Source organism: Anomaloglossus baeobatrachus, chromosome 1, assembly GCF_048569485.1.
Source record: "Anomaloglossus baeobatrachus isolate aAnoBae1 chromosome 1, aAnoBae1.hap1, whole genome shotgun sequence".
Taxonomy (NCBI): Eukaryota; Metazoa; Chordata; class Amphibia; order Anura; family Aromobatidae; genus Anomaloglossus; species Anomaloglossus baeobatrachus.
The window spans coordinates 820326395-820342871 of record NC_134353.1 but is presented as its reverse complement, the minus strand read 5'-3'; the positions used below and the strand labels follow the sequence as shown (position 1 = coordinate 820342871).

At 47.9% G+C, this 16477-nt stretch overlaps 1 protein-coding gene across 1 annotated transcript in view; it reads left to right on the top strand.

Annotated features, from left to right (window-relative positions):
* Nucleotides 1–16477, top strand: part of FAM81B (family with sequence similarity 81 member B) — an 84985-nt gene that overhangs the window by 39767 nt on the left and 28741 nt on the right. Inside the window, exon 5 of the mRNA XM_075341911.1 lies at nucleotides 841–970. Within this exon, the coding sequence (XP_075198026.1) occupies nucleotides 841–970 (130 nt within the window). The remainder of the gene's footprint in view (nucleotides 1–840; nucleotides 971–16477) is intronic.

Sequence of the window (16477 nt, the reverse complement as noted above, 5' to 3'; positions counted from 1 at the left end):
CAGGTTTACAGGCCCTCATGCACGTCTGTATGCAGGGGCATTGGTGAACCTCACAATTTTTGAGTGCCCTGGCAAAGGAAAATACTACAAAGACTCACTTCCTCAAAATGGGCACATTAGACTCAGAGGCCTTTATGTACGTCTCTTCTCAGGGACATCGGAGTGCCACACAATGTTTTACGTAAAATCTTTCATGTATTAATCTCAAAAAGTAACATACATTAGCTCTATCTCACTATTGGGTATGTGCCCTTAACATTTCCGCCATGAAAATTCATTTTGGTGTCATTTTGGAAGGTTTTCTGGTGAGTCCGTAAAAATGGCGTAAAACGCGGACAAAATTGTTCACAGCTGTGACTTTTCAGTGATAAATGCTTCAAGGGGTCTTCCCCATGCTGTTGCCATGTCATTTGAGCACTCTTCTGAGACTTTTGTGTCATTTTTAGGGTTTCTACATGCTGCCGAGGGTCATTTCACAAAAATACTCGGGTCTCCCATAGGATAACATTGGGCTCGGTGCTCGGGCCGAGTACACGAGTATCTTGGGATGCTCGGCCCGAGCCTCGAGCACCCGAGCTTTTTAGTACTCGCTCATCACTAATCATGATCTTTATTTGTCTATGCGTTTCAGAGATTATTTTCCTTCTTTAGGACCAAACAATCGTGATTTTTGGTCCTGAAGAAGGAGAATATTTTCTGAAACGCGTAAAAAACCCAAAGATCACAATTCCTATCCATTAGGTCGTGGATTTTCTTCAACAGAAATGCAGCGTTTAACCCTTTCTGCACCTATCAAGTACAATAAGTACTAACAAAATTTTCCTTTTCCTTTAATTTCAGATGTGATGCCAGTATAACAAAATTATCAGGCGACATAATGACAACTAAACAGGAACTGCATGCACAAGAGAAGGAGATTCACAATATCACTGCGGCACTGGAGGCTCATATGAAGGAACTCGACCTAAAGGTTAGAAATCAGAATACAGTCGTCAAGGATGATTTATCACTTTCTGTTCTTTTTATTTTACCTGTGGCCTTTTCTATTGTTCCATAATACTACAGTGGTAAAACTGTGCAGACAAGAATTGGAGATGTTCTTAAGGTAACACTCCAGCGTTTTGTTTTTCAGCTCTGGAGTGGTGTATTAAATCTAAGTTCTCTGTCCCCTGTTTTATACTCATCCTTCTGCGTTTTCACTTTTTCCACCACCACCACTCCGGTCCTGCGGTGCCATCTTGCGCCTGTAGCTTCTGACTGGCTGTAAGTCAAAAGTTATGTCACAAGAGCTGAATACAACTCTATAAGAGCCAGACTGATCCTCTCATAGAGTTGTATTGAGTGTGAACGCCGACGCTCTCCACGAAACACTGGAGCGGTCAGCAGGTCACAAATCACAGGAGACCAACTAGAGCGACGCTGGAAAAAGATGAAGATGGCGGCAGGTTAGTATACTTAGATTTATAGCACCACTCCAGTGCCAAAATAAAAAAACAAACAAACACTGGAGTGGTGATTAAAAAAAACAATTAAAGATTTTTAATGTATTACTCTGATAGGTATGTAGGGGGTGAGCATACCCCTACCAAAGGAAGTTTGTAACCCGGATATGTTATTAATAAAAATGTTTTCTATGTTTTAATAGTGTGCATATTGTGTTAGGGCACCCCCTAGTGTCGGGTGGGACGGCTGTCGCCACAGTGGGAGGAGGAGCCGGCAAGAACCAGGGGGAAAAGCGTGTGTGCATGTGAGGTGTGGTTGTTGGATCCGGGACGTGAGAGAGAGAACATCAAGGGGCAGAGTGTGGGAGCGGAAACATCAGGGACGCCGGAGTGAACGGAGGAGGACGTAACCTCAGAGTGTGAAGCAGCCGGTGTGGGTCCGGTGTGTGTGTAACCGAAGAGTGGGAGCCCGGCGAAGTGGAGTACCCCGGGCACATCCCCACCAGAGGGTGCGTTAGGGCAGGCTGTCCCTAGCTCCAAAGAACGTGCTGCATACAACTGTCGGATCCTGGAAGTGTGTACAATAAAAGATGTCTTTTGTTTTCACTACATCCTGCCTGAAGACTGTTTGTGCGCCTGACAACCTCTGCACCACCATCACACTCTGCCCCACTGAGTCAGCTCCCGACCTTGAGGTAGTGTTGGAACCAGGGGTAAGCCTGAAAAAGCTCGCCACGACTACAAGGCAGGAGGCCCCCCTGGCCCATCATTACATGTGGCGTAGTCGGCAGGATGCGAATTCCCTGCCAGGAACCCAAGAAGCCGGAGACCAAGTAGTGCCAAATGCACCGTATCCGGGCTATGAGAGAAGATTTCCAGTCCCATGGTGGGAGGAAGAAGTGCCCCAGGCGTTGGACCGGGCACAAGATGGCGACAAGATGGCCGCCGTCTGTGAAGCTGAGGAAGAAAAGGCGCGAAAAATTGGCGCCATAAGAAGAGCCTGGGGCTGGCCGGTGCCGAAGAAAAAGCACAGAGTACTCCGCCCAAAGAGGGGAGGCGCCAGTCCCAGGGCACGCCGAAGAACATGTAGAGTGGGCGGTACTGAAGAGAAAGGAGTGCCGCCGCGGAAGGGTCGATTTGTGGCGTGGGACCAAGGGTGGAGCCTCTTTAAGAGCGGGAAAAGTGCGCCCACCTCCACTTCCTGTAGTCCCGCCACTGACCCTGACGCACTTACGGAAGCCTCACGACACGAAGATGGAGAGCTTGAACGAGAACCGCGAGAAGCAGTTGATGTCTGCGGAGGGATTCCCCGCTCTCTTGCCGGCCGTACCCAGAGGTCCGGGACGAGCCACCAGGGTTACCTGGCTCACGACGTGGGACGCGGAGACCGGTGCGACCACCAAGGAGGTCCGGGCGACCTACCCCGCCCAAATACCGGCAGGGAGCCGGATGCTGGGAGCCCCAGATCCCCGCCCAGAGAGACCCCCGCCAGCCGCGGTGAAGCCTGAAAAGCCGGCAGCAACGCGAATCCCGGCGGAGGAATATGCCAAGACGCTGGAGCGAGACGACTGGGGTTTCTATTGGGAGCCGGTGCTGCCGTCTCCCCTACCGACCCGAAGATCCCCGTCCCCTGAGCCGGATCCCGTGCGAGAGCGGCTGCTGACGGAGATCGTTACTCAGGAGATAATGGCCGGTCCCCATGGAGAAGAACTTGAAGACCTGTATACTATCGGGGTAGTCGTCAAGTTCAATCAGAAAGAAGGGTATGGCTTCATCCGGGATGGAGAAACCGGGAACGATTATTTTTACAATCGCGTCCACCTGGATACAGAAGGCCTCCCGCAGCGGCTGCATACCCTGTACCCAGGAGAGAAGGTCCGCTTCCTGAGGGAAGTGGGCTGCCGGGGCTTGTTTGCGGTGGGGGTGCATCGTACGCCCACTGAACAGGAGGCCGCCCGTTGGCAACAAGAGGTAGAGTGGGAGGAGCATCAAGCCCAGCGACAGGAGCAACGAAGACCGGTGCTGGCTGCGGCCTCCCGACCCCGAAATACTGTGGCCGTAGCTCCAGCAGTCATGCCCGTGTCCAGCACCGACCCGGAGAAGGGGACCTCGCCTGGGCCGGCCATCCACCAGCACATCACGACCCACCCAACAATCGTTATGGGAAGCCCGCTTCCGTCCCGGGCAGCGACCCCCTCACCTCCAGCAGAGCCTGAGGAGCCCCAGCCGGAGGCCGGAGCTGCAGAGCCGCTCGTTTGTCCTGCGCCTTTCCGGCGGCTGCGCCGACTACCCAGACAGTCCCTGTCAGAGTATATTCAAGCACAGAGGGCCGAGTGGCAACGAGCCTACCAGCCGGAATAGACGTCGAGACCGGAAGATGACGGGCCTGTTTGTTTGATGCCGGCATGTTTAAGCCGAAGTACGTTGTTTCCAGTTGTTGATTCCGGAGAGAGCCTGCTTGCTGGACTGAGCCAGAGGCTCCTCCGCGTTATTATTAAAAGAAGTTTCCATGTTCCTGCGGTGACCACCAAAGACTGGGAGCGCTGTTGAGCCTCCGGGCGTACATCAAAGACCGGGAGCGCTGCTAAGCCTCCGGGCATACACCGAAGACCGGGAGCGCTGCTATGCCTCCGGGCGCGGGACAGGTTCGCAGTGAATTATATATGTGTCATGTTGTTTACAAGTTGTAATTTTATGATGAGCCTTGCCGGGAGGCTCGGGTTTTAAGAGGGGAGGCGTGTAGGGGGTGAGCATACCCCTACCAAAGGAAGTTTGTAACCCGGATATGTTATTAATAAAAATGTTTTCTATGTTTTAATAGTGTGTATATTGTGTTAGGGCACCCCCTAGTGTCGGGTGGGACGGCTGTCGCCACAGTGGGAGGAGGAGCCGGCAAGAACCAGGGGGAAAAGCGTGTGTGCATGTGAGGTGTGGTTGTTGGATCCGGGACGTGAGAGAGAGAACATCAAGGGGCAGAGTGTGGGAGCGGAAACATCAGGGACGCCAGAGTGAACGGAGGAGGACGTAACCTCAGAGTGTGAAGCAGCCGGTGTGGGTCCGGTGTGTGTGTAACCGAAGAGTGGGAGCCCGGCGAAGTGGAGTACCCCGGGCACATCCCCACCAGAGGGTGCGTTAGGGCAGGCTGTCCCTAGCTCCAAAGAACGTGCTGCATACAACTGTCGGATCCTGGAAGTGTGTACAATAAAAGATGTCTTTTGTTTTCACTACATCCTGCCTGAAGACTGTTTGTGCGCCTGACAACCTCTGCACCACCATCACACTCTGCCCCACTGAGTCAGCTCCCGACCTTGAGGTAGTGTTGGAACCAGGGGTAAGCCTGAAAAAGCTCGCCACGACTACAAGGCAGGAGGCCCCCCTGGCCCATCATTACAGGTATCCCCAAGTTTTGTCTACAATAGTTTTCACTGCTGAAGCCCATAATAATTGAAAATCACTACAAGATTATCTTTTTTGCTCAGTAGAATGCCTGGGCCAAGAGAAGAAGCATATTAGTGTGAAAGCCAGGGCTTGGCTGTTGGTGGAGCTGTGTTATGCCTACAGGCTTTAGTGTTACTATGTTCTTTGTGTAGTCATTTTATCTTCTGCATTTATGTGATCAGTAAACAAAAGGAGTTGTCATCACTGTAATTTCAGTAAATAGCGGGATTACTAATCACATTGTGAGTGGGTGTGTTTTATCTCATCTTAAATCAGTCAACAGTGGAAGAGAGAATACTGAGAAATAAGTATAGCTATAGGATTATGTATATACACTTATCACTGATCATGGGCATACCCAGGATCAAAACTAGGGGGGAGCAAGCAATGGTCGTTCAGGTTGTAAAATATTAGAACGGAAATGGTGAAGGAAACGAAAATTTCCGCGCCCCTCCCCACACACACAATACAATGCATGCTCCATTACCCCTCCCCCCCCACACACACACAATACAATGCACCACCCCATTACCCCTCCCCACACACACATAATACACAATACAATGCACCCCTTTTACCCCTACACACACAAATACAATGAAACCCCCATTACCCCCTCCCCACACACACAATACAATGCACCCACCATTACCCCACACACACAATACAATGCACCCACCATTACCCCTCCCCCACACACAATACAGTGCACCCTCCATTACCCCTCCCCTGACATAATACATTGCACCCCCCCATCACCCCCTACACACAAATTACACTACCCCATCACTACACACTCCTGCCTCCCCCCCTCCCTCGGAATACAGTACTCCCCCTCTGCCTGTCACAAAGCTGTGTTCCTTCACAAATGTTCCCCGTTATGTGTCCTCAGCCCCTCCCCACTCATCCCCATTAATTACACCTGTCTCTTTGGCTCCTCCATGGAGCGCTTACCGCATCCTGATGCATGAAGTGTGTCGCCCGCAGCACTGTAATGATGTCAGTGTGATGGTGTATGCGACAGAGCAGTGAGGGACGCCAGGCCAAGGAACAATCCAAAGGGCTTTATTGGAACCACAAAGATAAAGCACCAAACATAAATATAAATCCTTAAAGTCTGCAAGGAGTCCACAACAAAACAAAAGATCCAGGGGCGCCTCTCGGTATTCCAATGCCAGGGAAAATATGGCAATAGTCCTTATATGAGTTCCTTGAGTCCAACAGGGTGAACAACAAAACACAATCCCACGTGGCCACTGATCTCCAGTCTGTAACAGTCCATACACAGGCTCTAGGATCCAGCCTCAGCTATAGATCCTAGTCCTTCTCCAGCCGAGATCCAACTAACTGACCTAACAGGGTCTCATTGTTCTTCTCTCCTGGGATCAGCCCCTAAGGTGGGCCCAACTCTGCCTGGACATTTGATGACATTTGATACATGAATGGACTTTAAACTCCTGTCTCTGTTCTGTTTACCAAGTTGTGGATTGGAGAAGTCCCATACAAACAATCCCCCACCAGTAGTACATACAGGACAGTCAAGGAGAGACAGACTATTACACCATGAGTACAGGCGGGGGAGGGACACACTGTTACAGTCAGCAAGGTGCTGATCTCATTACGTTGCTGCACGTCGGGGGCGGGGCCCCATCCCGGCGCACTGTTCAAATTAGTGATGGACAGTCCGGCTCTTTTTGGTGATCCGATTCCCATGGCTCCGCTCACCAAAAAAAGCCGGATCTTTCAGATCGTTCTCGGCTCCTTATTAAATATGTGTTCACCCCAGGTGAACACATATTTAAGATTATAGTGACGCCACTGAGACCCCGCCCACCCGCGGCAAACCCCGCCCACTTACAAGTGACCAATTAGATTGTGGAGTAGGCGGAGTTTAGCCGCAGGTGGGCGGGGTTTCAGCTGCGAAAAGAGCCGTTTAGAGATTTTGTTGGCTCACAATAGTGATCCGGCTCCTGGCAGTCACTGCAGGGAGACGGATCTTTGTGTCGGATCGTTCTAGACCGACACATTACTAGTTCAAATGTATTTACGTCTGAAAGACGCAAATACATTTGAATAGGAATGGAAGGAGGAAGTTGTGGTCACCGGCACCGCCACCGCCGCGCTCCTCAGCAGTGTGTGCATGATGGGCACACTGTCACACAGCAGAGCCGGCACAGCACAGCGTGCTGCCTCCTGCTGCAGCTAGTGTGTCGAGCATGACAACACACTGCTGAGGAACGCGGCGGTGGCTGCAGATACAGCGGCCCACTACAGGAATCGGCCCACTACACCGTGCCCCTGCTTCTGGGGGGGGCAGCTGCCTCCCCCTGCCCCTCGCTGGGTATGCCCATGTCACTGATAACATTAACCCCCTCCCGGATTGTGACGTACATGCCCTGTGCGGATGTACACGCTTGTCCAACCATACCAAGCAGATGCCGATTGTGTTTTACATCTGTCGCTAACAGCAGCGACTGTACCTTGCTCCTGTAGCTTGCTCCCGTCCTGTAGATTGCTGCTGTTCAACCTTTTTATTGCCACTGTCAATCTCTGATATTTAAGTCGCACAATCCCGATAAGGTGTCTGTTCGAGGACCCATCACGATATGATCACAGGGTTAATGTGGAAGTCGGGGAACCTGCAGAGGGCCATGATCACTGCCATGTTGGTACTCCTCTGAAGCTCACCACAGGTTGGATTTCTTAGGGAACCATGATTTTTGCTATATACTACAATACTGTGATACTGAGTATATAGAACAAGCAATCAGACAATCTATGAAGAGTAATATATCTAATATATAAAGCTGAATGTGTGTATGTGTGTATGTGTGTGTGTGTGTATGTGTGTGTGTGTGTATGTATGTATGTGTGTATGTCCGGGATTGGCATCTGCACCTTTGCAGCTACAGCCACAAAATTTTGTACACTCACACTTCTGGACCCCAAGAGCGTCATAGACTATGTTTTGAGGGGAAATTTTAACCCCGCGCTTTACAATTAATCACCAAAAAACCTGCTTCCATTAAAGCGAATGGAGCTGGGAGCCACAGTGCAGCCAGAACTTCAGAAGAATGCGCAGCCACGCCCTTATATGGAATGTTGGCGTGTCACAATGCAGCCAGGGAAAGAGACAGACACAGACAGGGAAAGAAACAGACAAAGACAGGGTAAGAAACAGACAAAGACAGGGTAAGAGACAGGCACAAAGAGACAGACACAGACAAAGAGACAGACTGACAGGGAAAGAGACAGACAGGGAAAGAGAGGGAAAGAGAGAGACAGGTTAAGAGACAGACACAGACAGGTAAAGAGACAGGCACAAACAAAGAGACAGACACAGGCAAACAGACAGACAGGGAAAGCAAGGGAAAGAGACAGACAGGGTAAGAGACAGACAAAGACAGGTAAAGAGACAGACAAAGAGACAGATACAGAGAAAGAGACAGAGGGAAACAGGGAAAGAGACAGACAGGGAAAGAGAGGGAAAGAGACAGACAGGGAAAGAGAGGGAAAGAGACAGACAGGGAAAGTGACAGAGATAGATAGACAGACAGGGAAAGAGATAGATAGACAGACAGGGAAAGAGATTGAGACAGACGGAGACAGAGACAGTCAGAGACAGACAGGGAAAGAGACACAGACAAAGAGATAGAGAGAGAGATATATACAGAGGGGGAGACAGACAGAGAATGGGAGAGAAACAGAGAGACAGTTACTATCCCGGGCGTTAATACATTCTATTTATACATTCTATCCCGGGAACGTTAATACATTCTATTTTGTTAACAACAGTTATTAACCCGGGCGAAGCCGGGTAGTACAGCTAGTATATATATATTTCTAATATATAAAGCTGAATGTGTGTATGTATGTATGTATGTATGTATGTATGTATGTGTGTATGTCCGGGATTGGCATCTACACCGTCGCAGCTACAGCCACAAAATTTTGCACACTCACACGTCTGGACCCCTAGAGCGTCATAGGCTATGTTGTGAGGCGAAATGTTAACCCTGCGCGTTCCAATTTACCAATTAATTTTGCCCCTATTTACATAATGGGGAAAAGGTGAAACGAAAAGTGTATTCACACCGTCGCATTTACAATCACGAAATTTTGCACGGACACCTCATGTGACCCAGGGAATGTTGTAGACTATGTTTTGACAGGAAAATTTAACCCTGTGCTTTACAGTTACTCTCCAAAAAACATGCCTCCATTAAAGTAAATGGAGCCTGGAACTACAGGTTATTAGTAGGAGCTGTGATTGGTTGCTATAGGAACAAAAGATATTCATAGTATAAGAAGCTTATATGTGAGGTAATAAGATGTCGGTGGGGAGACGGATAGAGAGAGACAGACAGAGAGACAGACAGAGAGACAGACAGAGAAAGAGACAGAGAGACAGAGACAGACAGGGAAAGAGACAGACAGAGACAAACGGTGAAAGAGACAGACAGAAACAGACCTGGAAAGAGACAGACCTGGAAAGAGACAGATGGGGAAAGAGACAGATGGGGAAAGAGACAGACAGACATTCAGACAGGGACAGAGACAGGCAGACAGGGAAGGAGGAGACAGCCAGAGAGACAGACAAAGATAGATGGGGAAAAGACACAGACTTTGATAGAGACAGACGGGGAAAGAGACAGAGAAATAGAGACAGACAAGGAAAGAGACAGACAGAGACAGGCAGACAGGGAAAGAGACAGACAGGAAAAGGCACAGACAGAGACGGGGAGACAGATGGGAAAAGAGACAGACCTGGGAAAGAGACAGACCTAGAAAGAGACAGATGGGGAAAGAAACAGAGAGATAGAGACAGACAAAAAAAGAGACAGACAGAGACAGGCAGACGGGGAAAGAGACAGACAGGGAAAGAGACAAACGGGGAAAGAGACAGACCTGGAAAGAGAAAGACCTGGAAAGAGACAGATGGAGCACATTACTTGGCCAATTTAGTTAAATCTGTGTGGAATATCTGTGGTGTTGAAATATATATTGTGAAATGCTTCTATTAGCTTAGTTTTTGCCTTTTAATAATTACATTTCTATCGATTTGTTTTGTGGTTTTTGTGTGCAGAATACATTTTTGTTAATACATTCTATTTTGTTAACAACAGTTTTTAACCCAGGCGAAGCCGGGTAGTACAGCTAGTATATATATAATTGCCTTATTCTGTCTGCCTCTGTTTGTCTGTCTTGCTCCAAAATGACGTCATTACAGTGACAACCGTTGCAATGGCCGCTCGGCCCGGCCACGCCCCCCACACGCATTGGCTGCTTGGATCGGCCCGACCCCGCTCCCCGCACGCATTGGCCGCTCGGCCCGGCCACGCCCCACACACACTGTGCCCGCTCGGCCACGTCCCCCGCATTACAGTGACAACCGTCGCAATGGCCGCTCGGCCCGGCCCCGCCCCCGCACGCATCGGCTGCTTGGATCGGCCCGACCCTGCTCCCCACACGCATGCCCCCCGCACACTGTGCCCGCTCGGCCATGTCCCCCGCACACTGTGCCTGCTAGGCCATGCCCCCCGCACACTGTGCTTGCTCGGCCACGCCCCCCGCACACTGTGCCCGCTCGGCCACGCGCCCCGCATACTGTGCCCGCTCGGCCACGCCCCCTGCACACTGTGCCCGCTCGGCCATGCCCCCTGCACACTGTGCCCGTTCGGCCATGCCCCCTGCACACTGTGCCCGCTCGTCCACGCCCCCCGCACACTGTGCCCGCTCGGCCACGCCCCTGAACACTGTGCCCATTCAGCCACGCCCCCCGCACACTGTGCCCGCTTGGCCACGTACCTTGCACACTTTGCCCGCTCGGCCATGCCCGCCGCACACATTGGATGCTTATACACCTCCCCCCAGGACTACTCCACCTATCAGACACCTCCTCCCAGGACTACTCCACCTATTAGACACCTGCCCTCCAGGATTACTCCACCTATTAGACACCTCCACCCAGGACTACTCCACCTATTAGACACCTCCCCCCAGGACTACTCCTCCTACTATACTCCTCACCCCCCCCAGGACTACTCCTCCTATTATACTCCTCTCCCTCAGGACTACTTCTTCTATTATACTCCTCTTCCCTCAGGACTACTCCTTCTATTAGACTCCTCCTCCCCAGGACTACTCCTCCTATTAGACTCCTCTCCCCCCAGGACTACTCCTCCTATTAGACTCCTCTCCCCCAGAACTACTCCTCCTATTATCCTCCTCTCCCCCAGGACTACTCCTCCTATTATACTCCTCTCCCCCCAGGACTACTCCTCCTATTATACTCCTCTCTCCCCAGGACTACTCCTCCAACACACATGCACTGCACAAAACATACCTCCCCCCAAAACATACACACACCCACACAAACCGCGCAACACACACAGCAACACACACACACAATACTGCAGACACACAGTGCTCCACAAACAACGCAACACACACAACGCAACACACAAACAACACCGCTCTCACACTCCCCCACACCCACACAACACCCAGAACATTTACAGCGCCCTACACAAACACTTGGTAACTACACACAACAACATCTATATATATATATATATATATATAACAAAAATCATACATTAACTACACAATAAATGTTAGAATACCCGATGCGTTAGAATTGGGCCACCTTCTAGTATATATATTTATTTTTAAATGTGAAAAAGACAAAGTTGTGAATTTTTTCTTTTTTTTCCTCATTTTAAAAATAAAAACTTTAAAAAATGTATATATTCATAGAGGTCAGAGCTATCAAAATTGAAAATTATTTAACCTGTATGATAACGGCTGTAAAGGAAAAATAAATATTTTTGGTTGCCAATCCTCTTGCAAAAAAAGTGTTCAAAACATATTTAGCCCAAAATGATAGCAATATAAATGTCACCACGCCACACTAAAAAGCAAATCCTGACACAGCTCAATCGAGAGAAAAAAAATGGCGACATGAACCCAATTGTGTTTTTTCATAAATTCTGCATTTTTGTTTTCACCACTTAAATAAAATAAAAAAATATACAAATTAGTATTTCTGTAATCATAGTGACCTGCGGGATCGTGATGCCATGTTATTTTTACTGCACAATGAATTCTGTAAGGCCCGTTTCACACGTCAGTGAAAACCACTAACGTTTTTCACTGACGTGTAAAACACGCACATGTCCTTCCGTGTGCCGTGATTCACGGCACACGTGGGCTGTCCATGTGCAATCCGTGATCCGTGATTGCACATGGATATTACTCACCTGCCTTTGCTCCTGCTGTCCATGGTGCTGAAGTCTCCAGCTCTGCAGCGTCCGCCCACTGCTCTCAGCACCTACTTCCTGGTCGGGTTTTCCTGCTCTCATGAATATTCATGAGCCAGGCAGGAGCTGCCGAGACCAGAGGCTGCAGAGGGAATCGCAGGCAAGGTAAGTTGAAAATATTTAATATTTAATATGTCCGTGATTTTCTGGTACGTGTTTCACTGATCACACACCGATCACACCATAGTATGGTCCGTGGGTCATCAGTGATGCTAGAAAAAAACGGACTTGTCTCCGTGCAGAATCACGGCCCCGTGTTCACGCTGCACGGAGACACGTTCAGTGAAAAATCACTGATGTCTGAGAAGACCCATTGATTATAATGGGTCTGCGTATGTCAGTGATTCTGGTACGTTTTAAAAAAAACACAAACGTACCAGAATCACTGACGTGTGAAAGGGGCCTTAAAGCAAAACCCAATTGTACTTTTTTTTTTTTAACATTTTAGTGCACTTGAATAATTTTCCGGTTTCCAGTAGATGGTATAGAAAGGTGAACTGTGTTATGCTCTCTACATCTCATCCTGAAATAAACAAGTCCCTCAAATAGCTATGTAGATGGAAAAATAAAAAAAACACTGACAGGTTACATTGCACATTACATTGGCACCTGTAAAGGGGTGTGAAATAATAAGCATTAAGGGAATTGTCAGTTCTTAAGGTTTATGTGTTGGAAGCAGGACAAATTGGAAAATGTAAACATTAGAAGCAATACGTAAAGGGACCCAACCAGCAGGATTTTCCAATATAGTAACTATAAATGCATACATTTGCACACTGAAAAAGCCAAAAATGTACAAGGAAAAATATGGCACTGCATTACTGCAAAAGAGAGATATTTAGTTTATATATTGGCCAATTCATGTAAGCCCGGACACCAACGGCAAGGTATATCTCTGTAATCCGGAATATCTAACTTAAATGCCACTATCTAGGTTAAAAACATCCGTATCTGGGAAAAATGCCACTATTTGGACTACAAACCTCCATGTATGGGCTGCTAGGCTCCTGCTACAATGGTTATGAACAGCCAGGTCTTAAGGCGGATTTTCCAATATAAAATAAAGCCAGTGCTTTACTGGTGCTAAGATGCTGAATGAAAACATACCTTTTGTTCAGATATTGGATGTTTTAGTTAGGGAAATACGGTATGTGTAAGTAAAGTTCCAGCAATGCACTGCTATGTAATTGACAGTTGCAACAGGGGCACGTATATGTGGGTCAGGTATTGTTATCTATTCCCACCCCTGTCTGCTACCTGGCCTTGCTCTCTCTGTTGCCATCATAGACCTTCATTCTGGAGCAGGCAGACAGGGGCGGGAATAGATTGCAAGACGGGACCCACATATTCCCGTCCCTGTTGCACCTGTCAATCAAATAGCAGTGCATTGCTGGAACTTTACTTGCACATGTTTCTGAAATAAAACATCCAGTCTCAGAACGAAAGCTATGCTTACATTCAGCATCCTAGCCCTAGTATAGCACTGGCTTTACTTTATATATGGAAATCCTGCTGGATGGTTCTTTTTTTTTATTTCTTTAATTGGAATTTCCTGCTTTCCACACATTTAAAGGAATCTCAAAAGGTCAAAAGTCAACAGTCTTTGCTCTTATTTTATTCTTGCTGGTCTCCTGCTCTCTGAAATATTCAGTTTCTTTTCTACCAGTAGATGAGAATTTGTCCTGGAAAAGCCAACACATTGGTCTCGGTCACTGCTGTCCTGGGTGAGAAAACCCAACAGCTCAATGAAACTTATTTTGATCTGTACTGTTGGTCCCAATTTAAGCCTCTTACCCTAAGGTGCTTATTTCATAGTTCACTATGTTATTTATTATCATAGCGCCATTGAGTCCATGGCACTTTACATGTTAAAAGTGGCATACGTAGACAAGTACAATAATCTAATATATAAAGCTGAATGTGTGTATGTATGTGTGTGTGTGTGTGTGTGTGTATGTATGTGTGTATGTATGTGTGTGTGTGTGTATGTGTATGTGTGTGTGTGTGTGTGTGTGTGTATGTCCAGGATTGGCATCTGCACTATCGCAGCTACAGCCACAAAAGTTTGCACACGCACACGTCTGGACCCCGAGAGCGTCATAGGCAATGTTGTGAGGTGAAATTTTAACCCCGCGCGTTCCAATTTGCCAATCATTTTTGCCCCTATCTACATAATGGGGAAAAAGTGAAACGAAAAGTGTATCCGCACCGTCGCATTTAAAATCACGAAATTTTGCACAGACACCTCATGTGACCCAGGGAACGTCGTAGACTATGTTTTGACAGGAAAATGTAACCCCGCGCTTTACAGTTACTCTCCAAAAAACATGCCTCCATTAAAGTAAATGGAGCCTGGAACTACAGGTTAATAGTAGGAGCTGTGATTGGTTGCTATAGGAACAAAAGACATTCATAGTATAAGAAGCTTATAAGTGAGGTAATAAGATGTCGGTGGGGAGACGGATAGAGAGAGACAGACCGAGACAGACAGAGAGACAGACAGAGAGACAGACAGAGACAGGCAGAGAGACAGACAGAGACAAACGGTGAAAGAGACAGAGACAGATGGTGAAAGAGACAGACAGAGACAGACGGGGAAAGAGACAGACAGAGACTGACCTGGAAAGAGACTGACCTGGAAAGAGACAGACGGGGAAAAAGACAGACAGGGAAAAAGACAGACGGGGAAAGAGACAGACGGGGAAAGAAAAAGTTGGGGAAAGAGACAGACAGACATGCAGACAGGGACAGAGACAGGCAGACAGGGAAGGAGGAGACAGCCAGAGAGACAGACAAGGTAGATGGGGAAAGACACAGACCTTGATAGAGACAGACGAGGAAAGAGACAGAGACAGACAAGTAAAGAGACAGACAGAGACATACAGACAGGGAAAGAGACAGACAGGAAAAGGCACAGACAAAGAGACAGGGAGACAGATGGGAAAAGAGACAGACCTGGGAAAGAGAAAGACCTAGAAAGAGACAGATGGGGAAAGAAACAGAGAGATAGAGACAGACAAAAAAAAGAGACAGACAGAGACAGGCAGACGGGGAAAGAGACAGACCTGGAAAGAGACAGACCTGGGAAGAGACAGACCTGGGAAGAGACAGACCTGGGAAGAGACAGACCTGGGAAGAGACAGACCTGGGAAGAGACAGACCTGGGAAGAGACAGATGGAGCACATTACTGGCCAATTTAGTTAAATCTGTGTGGAATATCTGTGGTGTTGAAATATATGTTGTGAAATGCTTCTATTAGCTTAGTTTTTGTTTTTTTTAGAATTACATTTTTATCTATTTGTTTTGTGGTTTTTGTGTGCACAATACATTTTTGTAAATACATTTTATTTTGTTAACAACAGTTATTAACCCGGGCGAAGCCGGGTAGTACAGCTAGTCTAATATATAAAGCTGAATGTGTGTATGTATGTCCAGGATTGGCATCTGCACCGTCGCAGCTACAGCCAGAAAATTTTGCACACTCACACGTCTGGACCCCAAAAGCGTCATAGGCTATGTTGTGAGGTGAAATTTTAACCCAGCGCATTCCGATTTACCAATCAATTTTGCCCCATCTACATAATGGGGAAAAAGGGAAACAAAAAGTGTATCCGTACCATCGCATTTACAATCACGAAATTTTGCACAGACACCTCATGTGAACCAGGGAACATCGTAGACTATGTTTTGACAGGAAAATTTAACCCCGCGTTTTACAGTTACGCTCCAAAAAACATGCCTCTGTTAAAGTAAATGGAGCCTGGAACTACAGGTTATTAGTAGGAGCTGTGATTGGTTGCTATAGGAACAAAAGACATTCATAGTATAAGAAGCTTATATGTGAGGTAATAAGATGTCAGTGGGGAGACGGATAGAGAGAAACAGACAAAGAGACAGAGACAGACAGATAGAGACAGACAGGGAAAGAGATAGACCTGGAAAGAGACAGACCTGGAAAGAGACAGACCTGGAAAGAGACAGATGGGGAAAGAGACAGACAGACATGCAGATAGGGACAGAGACAGGCAGACAGGGAAGGAGACAGCCAGAGAGACAGACAAAGATAGACGGGGAAAGACACAGACCTTGATAGAGAAAGATGGGGAAAGAGACAGAGAAATAGAGACAGACAAGGAAAGAGACAGACAGAGACAGGCATACAGGGTAAGAGACAGACAGGAAAAGGACACAGACAAAGAGATGGGGAGACAGATGGGGAAAGAGACAGACTTGGAAAGAGACAGATGTGGAAAGAAACAGAGATAGAGACAGAC